This window comes from Sinocyclocheilus grahami, unplaced genomic scaffold (assembly GCF_001515645.1).
Source record: "Sinocyclocheilus grahami isolate Dianchi unplaced genomic scaffold, SAMN03320097.WGS_v1.1 scaffold639.1, whole genome shotgun sequence".
NCBI classification, from domain to species: Eukaryota; Metazoa; Chordata; class Actinopteri; order Cypriniformes; family Cyprinidae; genus Sinocyclocheilus; species Sinocyclocheilus grahami.
The window spans coordinates 327,754-341,089 of NW_015505818.1; the positions used below are offsets into that span (position 1 = coordinate 327,754).

The following is a 13,336-nucleotide window of genomic DNA, read 5'->3' on the forward strand; positions in this document are numbered from 1 at the left end:
GCGCTAGCTTTCCCAAGGCAGACGAACTTAGAGTGGTTACAATCATCTGGGTTTAAATCGCGCTCAAATTGATTTGATTTTGATGCATTATTTACACTGAAGCTCGGTAAGCTATGGTAAGGGGCATGGCATTTTCTTAACCAATCACAACACACACTGGCCCAGCTAACCAATCACAGCACACACTGACCCAGCTAACCAATCACAACACACACTGCCCTTTGAAGGTCGCATGATTTGAAGTTTTTGATGACATATTGTACTGTCTGTGTTTGCAGAAAAGTGCGTCACCCGCAGGAGTCTCTCCCAGATCGACGGAAGGGAACGGACTGAACAGCTCCCCGCTGCTCAGGAAGAATCCGTCCAGAGAAGGCTCTTCCTCGCCTCAATCTCAGCCACGCTCGCCCGGACTCTGCAGGAGCCCCACTCAGGTACGGAGCGGGTCACAGATGGATTCATTAGGAAATAATTCATACAAATACTCAACATTTCCCATAAAATAGGGTCTGAAACAGACCATTGATGTGTTTAGCTACGTCCTTTTCATGCTGTTTAAATGGTTTGGTAAATTATAGTTTATCAAAAATATTTAGGACCCTATGATACAGAATCCAGTCATGCAAATGGATTTTTCCCGTATAATGTGGATGAACAGATCAAAAGTAGGGCTGTACATTCAATCAAATCAAAATATGGATTAGTGTCTGTGATATTGAACCCCAAAAGACTGCTGCTGAAATATGAGGTGGTGTTTTTTGAGGACATGAACTTCATCTCCAGAGCTGCTCTGAGAGTCTCATTGCCAGCAATTCACCATTTCACTGAGAAAATATCATCATAGACACACAGAGACTACAACTCCCCAAAATAAACATTTGGTTTTCTTAAAGTAATAATAACAATAATAATACAGTTTATTCATTTTTTAAAGGAATATCACACAATTTTATCCATGTTTTAATTTAAACAATAAACCTCTGTTGTGCAGCACTTTGTTGGCCAAAGAGTGAAGGCAATTTGTCCAGTTTATTTGATGACATTTTAAAAGATTTATTAAATTGTTGGAATTTTATGCATTCAGTTGATTACCACCATTTTTGAAAATAAATTTGTATTAAATCATAAAGCACAGAATCCAGAAAAAATCTAACAGACAACGCATAATTTATGAAGACAGACTTTCATAGGGCAGTATTATTGTTAAAGTGTTAAGAAATGATTATTTTGTTAAAGTTTTGCGAGTTCAATAGGTTAGAGATGCTGTTTTGATGAATACAATTTAAATAAACCATTAAAAACCTAATCCAGAAAAATGAAATGAAATGAAAAGTCATGGCATTTTTGAAAAATTGAAACGCATTTCGTAGGGTCATCTTATTGTTAAAATTTTAGGAATTCATTTAATTGATTATTAAAAATTGATAAAAAATATTAAAAACCTAATCCAGAAAAATTAAAAAAGAAAACACAGAAATTGTGGAAACATAACATGGAATTTTTAAAAACATGAAACACTTTTCATAGAGCCCTGTTATTGTTAAAACTGTAATAAATTATTACATTGTTAAAATATTGTTAATTTAACTAATTAGACATTTTCTTAATACAATTTAATTAAACCGTTAAAAGCATAATCCAGGAAAATTGAAACGAAATTAAAGAAAAAATATGTATTTCATATTGTCCTATTATTGTTAAAATTCTTACATTGTTAACATTGTGTGTCTTCAGTTGATTAGACATCCTTTTTAATTAAAAACCACAGAAGTTTGGGAAAAATTTAATGTATTTCATAGGGCCCTGGATATTATATCTATTAGTTTTTTAATGAAAATTATTATTTAAAAAAAGAAAGAAAAAGAGACGTTTCTGTGGACATGGTTTAGTTGTTTTACTCTGTGCTTTCAGGAGAAAGTGAGATCTCCTTCTCCTTCAGCGTCCCATGATTCACTCTCTCCTGGCTCTCCAGCACCTCTCTTGTCCTCCGCCCGCGGCCCGTCTCCCGCTCTCAAACACTAGGTGCGTCCTGACTCATGCTTTTACTGCTTACGGGGGGATGGTTTTTCAGTCGGCTGTGATTTCATCTCTCCCTCGCCTCCAAATGACTTTTTAGTGACGAATGCTTATTCACCTTGACGTCTGGTTTTCCTCACAGGACCCACTCCTTCCCATGGAGTGAGACTAGTGAAATACAGCCGCTACCCCTCCCCAGCCCGCCCTTCCCAGAATGCACGGGGCCAGTCCCAGAATGCACCGGGGTCAGGCCCCAGAGTGCTTGGGCATGGGCATCAGGTGCCTTGTCAGAAGCCCTTCATCTGTTCTTGTGGCCCTCCGAGCCGAACTCTGAGCGAACCGCATCTGTGTTTTTCACATGCCGGGCGTAATCAGCCAATCAGCTGTCTGACAGCTCTGTCAGCCAATTAGAAAGCAAGCTGAATATTCTGGTGAGTAATATATTTGTGTGTGTGTGTGTGTAAGGTATTATTTTTTTATCTACTAATATATTACATTAAATATATATATATATATATATATATTACATTTATATAATATACTTATTAATATTATTATATTATTTAATATCATGTTATAATATATGCTTCTTATTTTATGAATATGTATATATATTTCCCATAAATAATAACAATTTTATATATATATGCACATTTAAATAATGCATTAAGAATGCATAATATAAAATCTAAAAATAAATAAATAAACAAATACATTTTATTAAATTATAAATATATTAAACATTTTCTTTATGGCCAACAACTAATGGTAACTATACATGATCATTTTGTCTAAAAGCTTATATTGTTTAAAACAATATATTTACTAAAACACTTCTTTAAAATGAATAATGAATGCATTTGTGCTAACATTTTAAAAGATTTTCAAAAACCTTTACTAAAATTACCATATAATTTCCAGAATTGTACATGGTCACATTTCTTAAGTCATTTGTAAAGGTTTACATAAGTCAAAATTCAAAATATTAATAAAAATGTAAATCATATATAGATATTTAAAAAAACAACAAAATTACTAAAACAAAAATGAAAATTAAAAATATAAAAATGAAAACAATCAACATTCAATTAAAAAAACTAGTAAAAATGACAACTAAATTACTAAAACATTTTACTTTTGTAATGTGACACATTTCTGAGTAAAATAGATATTTAATGAGGAAAAAATTAGTTTGGGCTCTTATCCATCAGTAATTAATTTTTAATTATTAAAGTGGTATTTAATAATCATTAGATCCAAGTGGGCATACCTAGATTTTTGATGAAAGATTACAAAGACAAAACAAAAATCATACAATTTTTGAGTCAGATATTAGTTTTAATCATCATTTCATGAAATACATTGTTTATTTGAAGATGATGTAACATCCTAATGTATTTTGTGGGCTATTCATTTAGATGTTTCCTAAAAGTGTGGTAACTAAAAAATATTGAAAATCAAAGCATAAATCCAACCAGAATCATCTCTTATGTCTTTAGTTCTGTCCTTGTCATCTCCAGCAATGCTGCCAATAACTGCAGCTAATACTGTGTTTCTGTGTAATCCTGTGTGCTTTGTTTTGTCTTTCAGTGTGACGGGCGAATGGAGGCAAGATACGGGTTTCTCCGTATCATCTCCCACACAGAAACGGACTGAGATGCTTTTACTGCCAGTTTTGTGTCAAAATGAGTTCAAAACAAAGGCATGGAAACTTCTACACAAATGGACGTTGAGGTGTTCCTGTTATAGCACCATTTCACCTTTTCCCCCAGAGCTTTTAACGGTGTCAGTAAAGAGCTCGAAACACCCTGAAGTCATCGCATCGCATAAAGGAACACTCCACTATTTTTGAAAATAGGCTCGTTTTCCAACTCCCCTAGAGTTAAACAGTTGAGTTTTACCGTTTTCGAATCCATTCATCGATCTCCGGGTCTGGCAGTAGCACTTTTAGCTGTAGCTTAGCATAGATCATTGAATCTGATTAGACCGTTAGCATCTCGCTTGAAAATGACCAAAGAGTTTCTATATTTTTCCTATTTAAAACTTGACTCTTCTGTAGTTACATCGTGTACTAAGACTGACGAAAAATGAAAAGTTGTGATTTTCTAGGCCGATATGGCTAGGAACTATACTCTCATTCCGGTGTAATAATCAAGGAACTTTGCTGCCGTACCATGTGTGCAGCAGGCACAATGATATTACGCAGCGCCTGAAATAGGCTAACTTCTGTCAACATAACCAACGTGACCACCTGCTTGATATCATTGCGCCTGCTGCACCCATGGTACGGCAGCAAAGTTAATTGATTATTACGCCGGAATGAGAGTATAGTTCCTAGCCATATCGGCCTAGAAAATCACAACTTTTCATTTTCCGTCGGTCTTAGTACACGATGTAACTACAGAAGAGTCAAGTTTTAAATAGGAAAAATATCGAAACTCTTTGGTAATTTTTGAGCGAGATGCTAACGGTCTAATCAGATTCAATGACCTATGCTAAGCTACAGCTAAAAGTGCTACCGCCAGACCTGGAGATCAGCTGAATAGATTCGAAAACGGTAAAACTCAACTGTTTAACTCTAGGGGAGTTGGAAAACGAGCCTATTTTCAAAAGTACTGGAGTGTTCCTTTAAAAAAACTGTCATTTTGAGAGCATAGCATTAATTTCACACAGTATTCGAAATTATGCTGTTTTTGCTTGTAATAAACAGGCTTCTATTGTTCAAATATGAATACTCACTTTATAATGATAAATTAAGCAATAAAGCATGAGAACCTGTGCTGTATTGTGAATAAAATCATGGTCAAAGGATGCTGTTACTAGTGTGTTTATATTCACAATACAGCACAATCCTGAGTTCTTTATTGCATTTGAAAATGGTTAATGCATAATAAAGACATATTAAGTACACAAAGTTTGATTAAAATATCATTTTATTAAACAAATTCATGTCTGTTTCTCTCCTGTGGATCATATACACAGAATGTCACCTAGAATTTAGTAAAAAAAAAAAATCTATTTTATACAACTCTATACTAGGGATGTAACGATTAACCGCGAGCCGGTTGAAAATCAATTTAAATACGTGACGATTCAAATCGGTTATGATGCTAAACAAATCGCGATTCAATTAGGGGTAGGAGTTTATATGAATGTATGTCTGAGCCTGAGGGGAACTTACTGTCTTTTGATGGTATTGTTTCTTTTCATCTTGCCTCTGTATAATGCATATTAAAGTTCATAAGTGCAGCGCTGCTTTGTTTACAGCAGAAACCAAGGAAAGGCTTTAAGCGCCACCTGCTGGCAGAGAGTGAATCTGCGTCTCATTCAGCTCGTCTGCTGTTTCGGTTTCATGCAGATATTTTTTATGCATAGTTTCACAAAACTGAAGTCAAACCATTGTTTTTGCTTCAAATTTAAAACTGCTGATGTTGCATGTATGCAGCATCTTTGTTTGGATCATGATTAAAATGCATGTTAATGTTTTAACATTTCAATTTAGTTTTGTTATTTACATTATATTTAAATTTTGTTATTTAGCAGACGCTTTTATCCAAAGCGACTGAGGACAACAGAAGCAATCAAAACCAACAAAAGTGTTATATTAGTATATTATTATAGTGTTAGCCTATATTTCAATTTCACAAAGAAACATACAATATTTTGTCCAAGCAATAATAAAAGGACACATTTAATTTATAATTTGTCTTAAATCTCATTTTGTAAAAAAATAATAATTGTGAATCGAATCGTGAGAAATAATAATTGTGAATCGTTACATTCCTACTCTGTTTTTAAACCTCTTTTAATTGTAAACCAGGACAGTTCAGGCTTTGAACAAACAAACTCTGGGGACTTATGATGTAGGCCTACTGCTTGATTTCAACACTAGGCTGTGCTATGATCAAACACGTATCAGTCAGATCAGGTTTGCGTTTGCTTTGCTCCATGTGGAACTAGTTAGGAGATCTTCACCCCCATCTAAACAAATGTAATGGCTTGACTGTTTATTTGCTAACTTTTCCAAAATGGCATTAACACTAACTGATAAAAATAAATTTAAATGTTGAAACCTGCTCAGTTGATGTCAAACGCTGATAGATTTAGTGCATCTAAAATCATTTAACAGATGAGCGAATCTTTTGGCTGAAATGGCCACAGTTTTATCTGACTGATGTAAGACAGCACCATGAAATATTGCCGGTCAAACGCAGGTCATACATCCCAGAATGCTTCGAGGATGAAGCACTGGAAACATTTTTGGGTCGTGTCTTCACACTTAACTGATTCTTGATGAATGCCGGGATAGAAGTGCAAAATCAAACCTTTAGGTATCATGGGGTTTTTATTTGAATTTTTGTGAAACCTGCCTCAATTTTCTCACAAAATGTTTTTTTTCCCGTGTCAGTCACTCAATTTGTGTCGACATCCATACAGATTCAAATACTGATTAGGAAATATTGCATTGGAATATAGTTTGGTTTCAAACTGATTTCTGCTCCATTTCTTGAATTGTCACTATAGAAAATCTTACTGTTCACAAATTAATATTTAGCACATGTAGTATTCTGCTGTTATTAGCTTGGTATTTATAAAAAAATCTGTGGCTTGAAATAAATGTTAACTAAAAATAAAATACAAAATACCTTAAACTTGTTTTATTTCAGCTAGTAGATAAGGCAACTTTTCTCATTTTCAATAAGTTAAACTTGATGTATTAAAATAAAACTATATCCGAAAAAAAAATATTGTAAAAAGAAAACGGAAAATATAAAGTCAAAATTCTAAATATTAATAAAAAATCATTTTCATTTAAAAAACAACAAAATTACTTAAAAATGAAAAATATAAAAACGAAAACCTTCAATAAAAAACTTGTAAAAATGACAAAAAATTACTAAAACTATAAAATTACACAAGGAAAAATAAAAATATGAAATTAATATATTTTAAGAATATATTTGTATGCATAGGAATTATTGAGCTATTGTATATTTATATAGAAGTATTGCATTGAAGTATTGAGTTCTGACGATGGCTGGTTTTGAATTAAATAGTACTTTTGTGATAATGGTTAAAGGGTTCATATGATGTTGCTAAAAATAACAGTATTTTGTGTATTTGGTGTAATGAAATGTGTTTATGTGGTTTAAGGTTCAAAAAACACATTGTTTTCCACATACTGTACATTATTGTTTCTCCTCTATGCCCCGCCTTTCTGAAACGCGTCGATTTTTACAAAGCTCATCAGTCTGAAAAGCGAGGTGTGCTGTGATTGGCCAGCTATCCAGTGCGTTGTGATTGGCCGAATACCTCAAGCGTGTGACGGAAATGTTACGCCCCTTACCATACTGTGATGCCGTGTCAGGCGATGAGACAAAAACATTAAAACCAATTATAAACGAGGCATTCGTTGCATCCAGTAGGGACATAATTACGGATTATAATGACTTATACTGTCTTTTTACGTGTTGCGTTGCATCGCGCCGCGTAAACATAAAACCATGTCTGCATTTGTGATCGGAGAAACAACAAACTGTTGTTTGTTGCCCTACTCTACACTTCTCAAAACTCGCGTTCGAATCGTCAGTGGCAAATTCTTTAAATATAAAAAACGTACTTACAGTCTGTGAGTCAGAACAGCCGGCATTGTAGTCTACTCTACCAGGATCAGGAAACACATCTGAATATTTGGGTTGAACTGTTCTGGAACAGTGTTGTAAATACAACTTAACCACTGATTTCTAGTCATGTCCTCTTTTGGAAGGCCAAACAAAGTGCCACACAGCGCCTTCACAACATGGTGGCGGCGGCAACAACAATACTACAGCGAGAATAAAAGTTACGCCTTCTTTCTTTGCGTGAACATTTGGGCGGCGTTATGCAAATCTTCCCACACAGTGACGTAGACATGTGGGGGCGTGTTAGAACGAGCCGTCTTAGGTAGGCGTGGCTGACTCTTAACTTTTATAAAGAATATCTCTTTGGATTTGAGACTTTAGTCTTTGCAACTTTACAGATCTTCTTTATGCACCAAGAGCTTGTAACACTCCAAAGAGAAAGGAACAATTGAAATCGCATCATATGACCCCTTTAAGTGATCATCTCTGACTCATTTCGAAGTGGAAAACTTTTTGGTGTGTTTCTCAAGAATCAGTGCTGGATAAAAAATATATAAAAAAACTCCTTTTGTTGGATCACATGGACTGTAAATAAAGCTCTTTGTAGTAGCAGGATGTCACGTGTCCATGACACAACACATAAATGAAAACCAGCCTGAATTGAAACCAGTCCCACCTATAGACAATATAAAAGAGACTGTACATATACACTTTGACTTGAGGACATTAAATGTGAAGTCAGTGTTTCTCAGATGTTTCCAGCCCTGCCTGCATTTAACCGGTTACAATGAAGCTGAAGGGAATCAACTGTCCTTGAACACCAATCTGATGAAAAGAAGCAGGATTTATCTGACATTTTTGGCAGCTTCAATTCCCACAATTCCTTTGTACAATCGTCTCTGTGTTAGATAAGGGGGAGTTTTTGGCTGAACGGCACTGGACTGAATATTTCATCCAATTAAAGGCACATGCTGAATATAAAATCATATTCTTAAATGCATGTGAACATGCTATAAATAAGTCTGATTTCTTGGAAATGTTCAGTGCATGTATGGTCAATGATTTGAAGCAAACCTTTAACAGCAAGTATGAGCAAGAGTAATAATAATACTTGGCCTAGCAAACACGTCATTCAGATAACAGACGTTGAAATATGAAGTGTTACCAACTGATAAGATAAAACTATTAAAGACATCTGCACTGCGAATGTCGAACAGTTTCAAAACTTGTCATTCCTTTCCGTTTTGAGCTCATTTACAGCAAGAGCAGAAACATTATGGCAAAAGATGCTGTACAACTTTTTTATTTTATTTTATTTTATTTCGAATGTTAGGTATAAACAAATATAAAACATACCAATAAAATAAAATATATATATGTGCATCATTTATATGCTATACACACAAAACTTCTTATAAAGTCACGGATGCCAATCATTACAAAATAATTGGTTCATGTAAAATGTCTGGAGCTCTAAACGTTATAAATGGTTTAGAATTATTACTTTTTAGAAGAAAAAGTTCAGTAGCTTCAATTAAATCAGTTGGACTGATTTTGGCATATTGTAATATGTTCATCTATGCAACTTAATGCACATCATTTTTTATAATGTATATTTCACAACCAATTTTTGAAAATGATGTATTATCCTTGTCGAAGTTGTGCTCTCTCTCTGCACAATCTTACAGCAATCCTCCAAAAATACTCAACATTGCTCTGGAACATTCAACTAAAAACAATAGTTGCATTTCACACATATTGGCAACAGCATATAGGTGTAAACATGAGCCACAGTCTTCTTCACATTCAGTGTGTAAGTCACTCTCTGAGCTCAGTCCTCATTTATTTTAAGGCCATCCGGTTTTCTGTGACTAAATCGGTCACAAGAGAGTTTCTGTTCTACATAGAAGCAAAAAAAAAGGGAGACATCATTCATATTCACTAAATATAGTGTCCATAAAAAATTGCAGCATTAGCAACTTGCAGTAGACAGCAGGTTCTGTTGTGCAGGGTTTAGATGAGCGATTGTCAACAACTCGAAACTAAGAAAGGAATGTATTTTTCCATAAACAACATGGGTGAGGGGACAGAAAAAAAAAAATGTAATAAAAAAATATGATTGTTTTTCCTCCATAAATACCATGTGAGAGGGACATTTTTTATTTAAAAAAAAGTTTCCCCACATTAATAACATGAGAGGTGAAGTTAAAATGTATGCCAGAATACATGGTTTATTTTGGAAGAGGAGGAATATTTGACGTTTTCCTTTTCAGCTGTAGAAAAATATTGAGAAAGCAAAGACAGTTCTTAAGTGTCTAAACCTAAAGATTATAATTAATTTTAAGGTATTTAATTCAGCTAATGCTAGCGCAAGTTTTACGAGATTTTAAGACGAGATGGCACTACTTTTTTCCACTGGCAAAGAACAGACTTACAATAGTTGTATTCCAATTTGCATATTATTATTATTATTAATATTTCAATGTCACCTGCCCATTCAGTCTTAAAGGTTCCCTGAAACAGGAAGACAGGGCGGGACATTTCAAGCAGCCCCGCCCCTTTTTAAAATAGCCAATAGCGTTCGTTTATATCACAGCTTGGGCTTAGAGCCGTTGAGCTCCGTAAAGTCGCATTTGACAGGGTATGCCAGCCACAATCTCATCCATATTGCTATAAAATATTGCATTCTGTGTAGAATTCAAATAGCTCCGATACATTTTGTGGTCTGCGCCGACTCGCGCATGTGATCCGCTCCGTGCTATCGTGTCTCTGGACCGGAGCAGAGTGTGTGTGCGGTGCGGTGGTTAGCGTAACACAGGGCGAAACCAGACTTCTTTTTTTCCTCAATGGAAAGCATATTTACACTGTTTGAATCGTTCCCTGTCCCCTATATAGTGCACTACATGCCATTCACTGTACAGAAAATACTAATTCTGTGGACAAGTGACCGATTTCAGCCGCGGCTTCAGCGTCTAATTATAGTGTAGGGGGCGGGCGCTTCGGCTTCTAGAGAGCATCTGATTGGACAGAAAGTTTGATGAGAAGCTGAAGTACGATGTGACGTCAAAAAAATCGTTGAGCCATTTTGGCGGAAGTGACGAACTGCAAGCTTTGAATGCTTTATCTTCTAAATGCTAATTTTGTCACTGTTTTGGAGCGCACTGCCTTATAGATAACCTTAAGATTAACATATTGATACTAACACCCAAAAAACTACAATTTTGATTTCATGGGGACTTTAACGACTTGGTGATCAATCGGATTTTCCCGGAAGGAGGCACTCGATGCTAAGATTCGATTCGAGCTCATAAATGTAAACGGGAGACAAAATCCTGGAAAAAATGGTCTCTGGAGAGATACAGGTAAGCGAACTCTAATATTGTAATGGACCAATGTTTAACATTTAAAACGTAATTTCGTCATACGCAAAGGCTTGACGTGAAGAAAATAAATCTAACCTGATTCTTGAATCCGCCAGTCGTTTTTCACTGTAAATATGCATTTAAAACTAAACAATCATAATGCTGTGGAAACATTCAGCCCGATAATGTAGGTACAACATTTTGCAAGTCCATTTTAATCTACAAGCGTCAGTTTCTTGTCATGTTGGGTAGCTCCGCCCCTCAGTGAATCCTCATTGGTTCAGAATCAGCATACAGCTTTATGATTGGCTGTGATTTTAACATTACAAGAAGCATTTTCACATTCACGTGGTGTTAATGTTCAGAGATAAACAGCTGTTTAACGTATTAAATCTGATAGTTAACATTTCCTGATCCTTACTGTTGGATAGGACGGTTAGTAAGACTCATTTCCATGAAATTTACCGATATATATGTGCCTCGGTTAGATAGTGGTTTTCATAAAATCGTATTGTTATGAGAGTGAGCGACGCGACAAAGCTAGATTGAAATCACGAGTTGTCATGGTAGTCTTTAGCAAATTAAACATAAAAAAGTAATATAAAAAAGATTCATGCTGTGCAGAATTTCTTCTAGATGTGTGCGGATATAATAACTAGCTTACCAAAATGTTACGTTTAGAAATGTCCCTAAACCTACCGCCACAGGAAAATAACCTTTCTTTATATATATAAAAATAATAATAAAGTCCCTATAATCCAGTTATATATAATATATATAACACACATGTAAAATTGTATAAAATATCTAATTGACAATGTGAGAAAGACCTTTTTTGGCATCTGTTCCATGTTTAGACTTCTCTTCCTGGATTTCTTACCAAGCGAAACATTAATTCTTGTCTTCTGATGGCTTAGAAAAGTTCACTTTCTTTCCCATGCCGAAAGAATCGCTTCCAACAGCAGAAGTACGGCTAGTCAGTAAATGTCAACCGGTGGTTTTGAGGTTGTCATGGAAACAACCAGTTCCCCTTGGAGAAGTTCGTCTTTGTGCTCTGATACAATAAAGTCCCTAACGGTTCATTAGATGTCAGGCGATCTGTGCACTTGGTGATATGAGCGTGCATAAGACAAAATCCGGTATAAACACGGTCTGTAGAGAAGTTTAAAATCTAATATTCAATGTTAGTTCATGCATTCACTCGGTGCCAGTGTACAGTGTGTGTGGCTGTCTGTACGAGACATGGTGCAGCATCCAGTGCTCTCACAAGTCAAAGGTCAGGCTCATACAGGCCTGCTGTAGGAGTGATGGTTTCTGTCCGTGTCTGCGATCTGAAGGCTGGGCTTGCGTTCGCTGTCTTCGTTTTCAGCATTTTCAACATCCTGGCAACGAGGGGGGCGCTCTTTAAAGAAGTCAGAGACGTATCGCACCTGTGACGGAGAGGAGAAAGTCCTAATGCAGCTTGCAGATTTGTAGAACACTGAAATAATAATAATAATAATAATAATATTATTATTATTATAAATATCTATTGTTTTATTATTATATATTATTATTTATTAAATACATATATTATTATAGATTTATTGTTATATGTATTAAATAATAGATTAGATTTATTTAACCTTTAATCAGGAATATATATATACAGTGGTGTGAAAAAGTTTTTGCCCCCTTCCTGTTTTTTTAATTGTTTGCATATTTGTCACACTTAAAAGATTCTGATCATCAAACAAAATTTAACATTACACAAAGATAACCTGAGTAAATATAAACTGCAGTTTTGAAATGATGATTTCATTTATTAAGGGAAAAAAGCTGTCCAAACCTGCCTGGCACTACGTGAAAAAGTAATTGCCCCCTAAATCTAATAACTGGTTGTGCCTCGCTTTGCAGCAACAACTGCAATCAAGTGTTTGCGATAACTGGCAATGAGTCTTTCACAGGAATTTTGGCCCACTCTTCTTTGCAGAATTGTTGTAATTCAGCAACATTGGAGGGTTTTTGAGCATGAATGGACTGTTTAAGGTCATGCCACAGCATCTCAATCGGATTTAAGTCTGGACTTTGACTTGGCCACTCCAAAACCTTAATTTTGTTTTTCTTGAGCCATTCAAAGGTGGACTTGCTGGTATAGAGAGCAGAATTCATGGTTCCATCAGTTATGGCAAGTCATCCAGGTCCTGAAGGTGCAAAGCACCCCCAGACCATCACTCTACCACCACCATATTTGACTGTTGGTATGATGTTCTGTGTTGGTTTTACGCCAGATGTAGCGGGACACACACCTTCCAAAAAGTTCAACTTTTGTCTCATCAGTCCACAGAATATTTGACCAAA

At 35.3% G+C, this 13,336-nt stretch overlaps 2 protein-coding genes across 5 annotated transcripts in view; one reads left to right on the top strand and one right to left on the bottom strand.

Annotated features, from left to right (window-relative positions):
- Positions 1 to 3,885, top strand: part of tle2c (TLE family member 2, transcriptional corepressor c) — a 47,240-nt gene extending 43,355 nt beyond the window's left edge. For all 3 annotated transcript variants that reach the window (XM_016241922.1, XM_016241919.1, XM_016241921.1), the window contains 4 exons: positions 279 to 431; positions 1,909 to 2,019; positions 2,156 to 2,444; positions 3,604 to 3,885. In XM_016241922.1, coding sequence (XP_016097408.1) covers positions 279 to 431; positions 1,909 to 2,019 — 264 coding nt within the window. In that variant the 3' untranslated portion in view covers positions 2,156 to 2,444; positions 3,604 to 3,885. The remainder of the gene's footprint in view (positions 1 to 278; positions 432 to 1,908; positions 2,020 to 2,155; positions 2,445 to 3,603) is intronic.
- A 7,061-nt stretch (positions 3,886 to 10,946) lies between these two features.
- Positions 10,947 to 13,336, bottom strand: part of LOC107558288 (phospholipid phosphatase 2-like) — a 29,171-nt gene continuing 26,781 nt past the window's right edge. Inside the window, exon 6 of one of the 2 annotated variants that reach the window (XM_016241930.1) lies at positions 10,947 to 12,426. In XM_016241930.1, the coding sequence (XP_016097416.1) occupies positions 12,280 to 12,426 (147 nt within the window). In that variant the 3' untranslated portion in view covers positions 10,947 to 12,279. Of the gene's footprint in view, positions 12,477 to 13,336 lie in introns of both variants that reach the window. The other variant, XM_016241929.1, reaches the window with a different exon arrangement.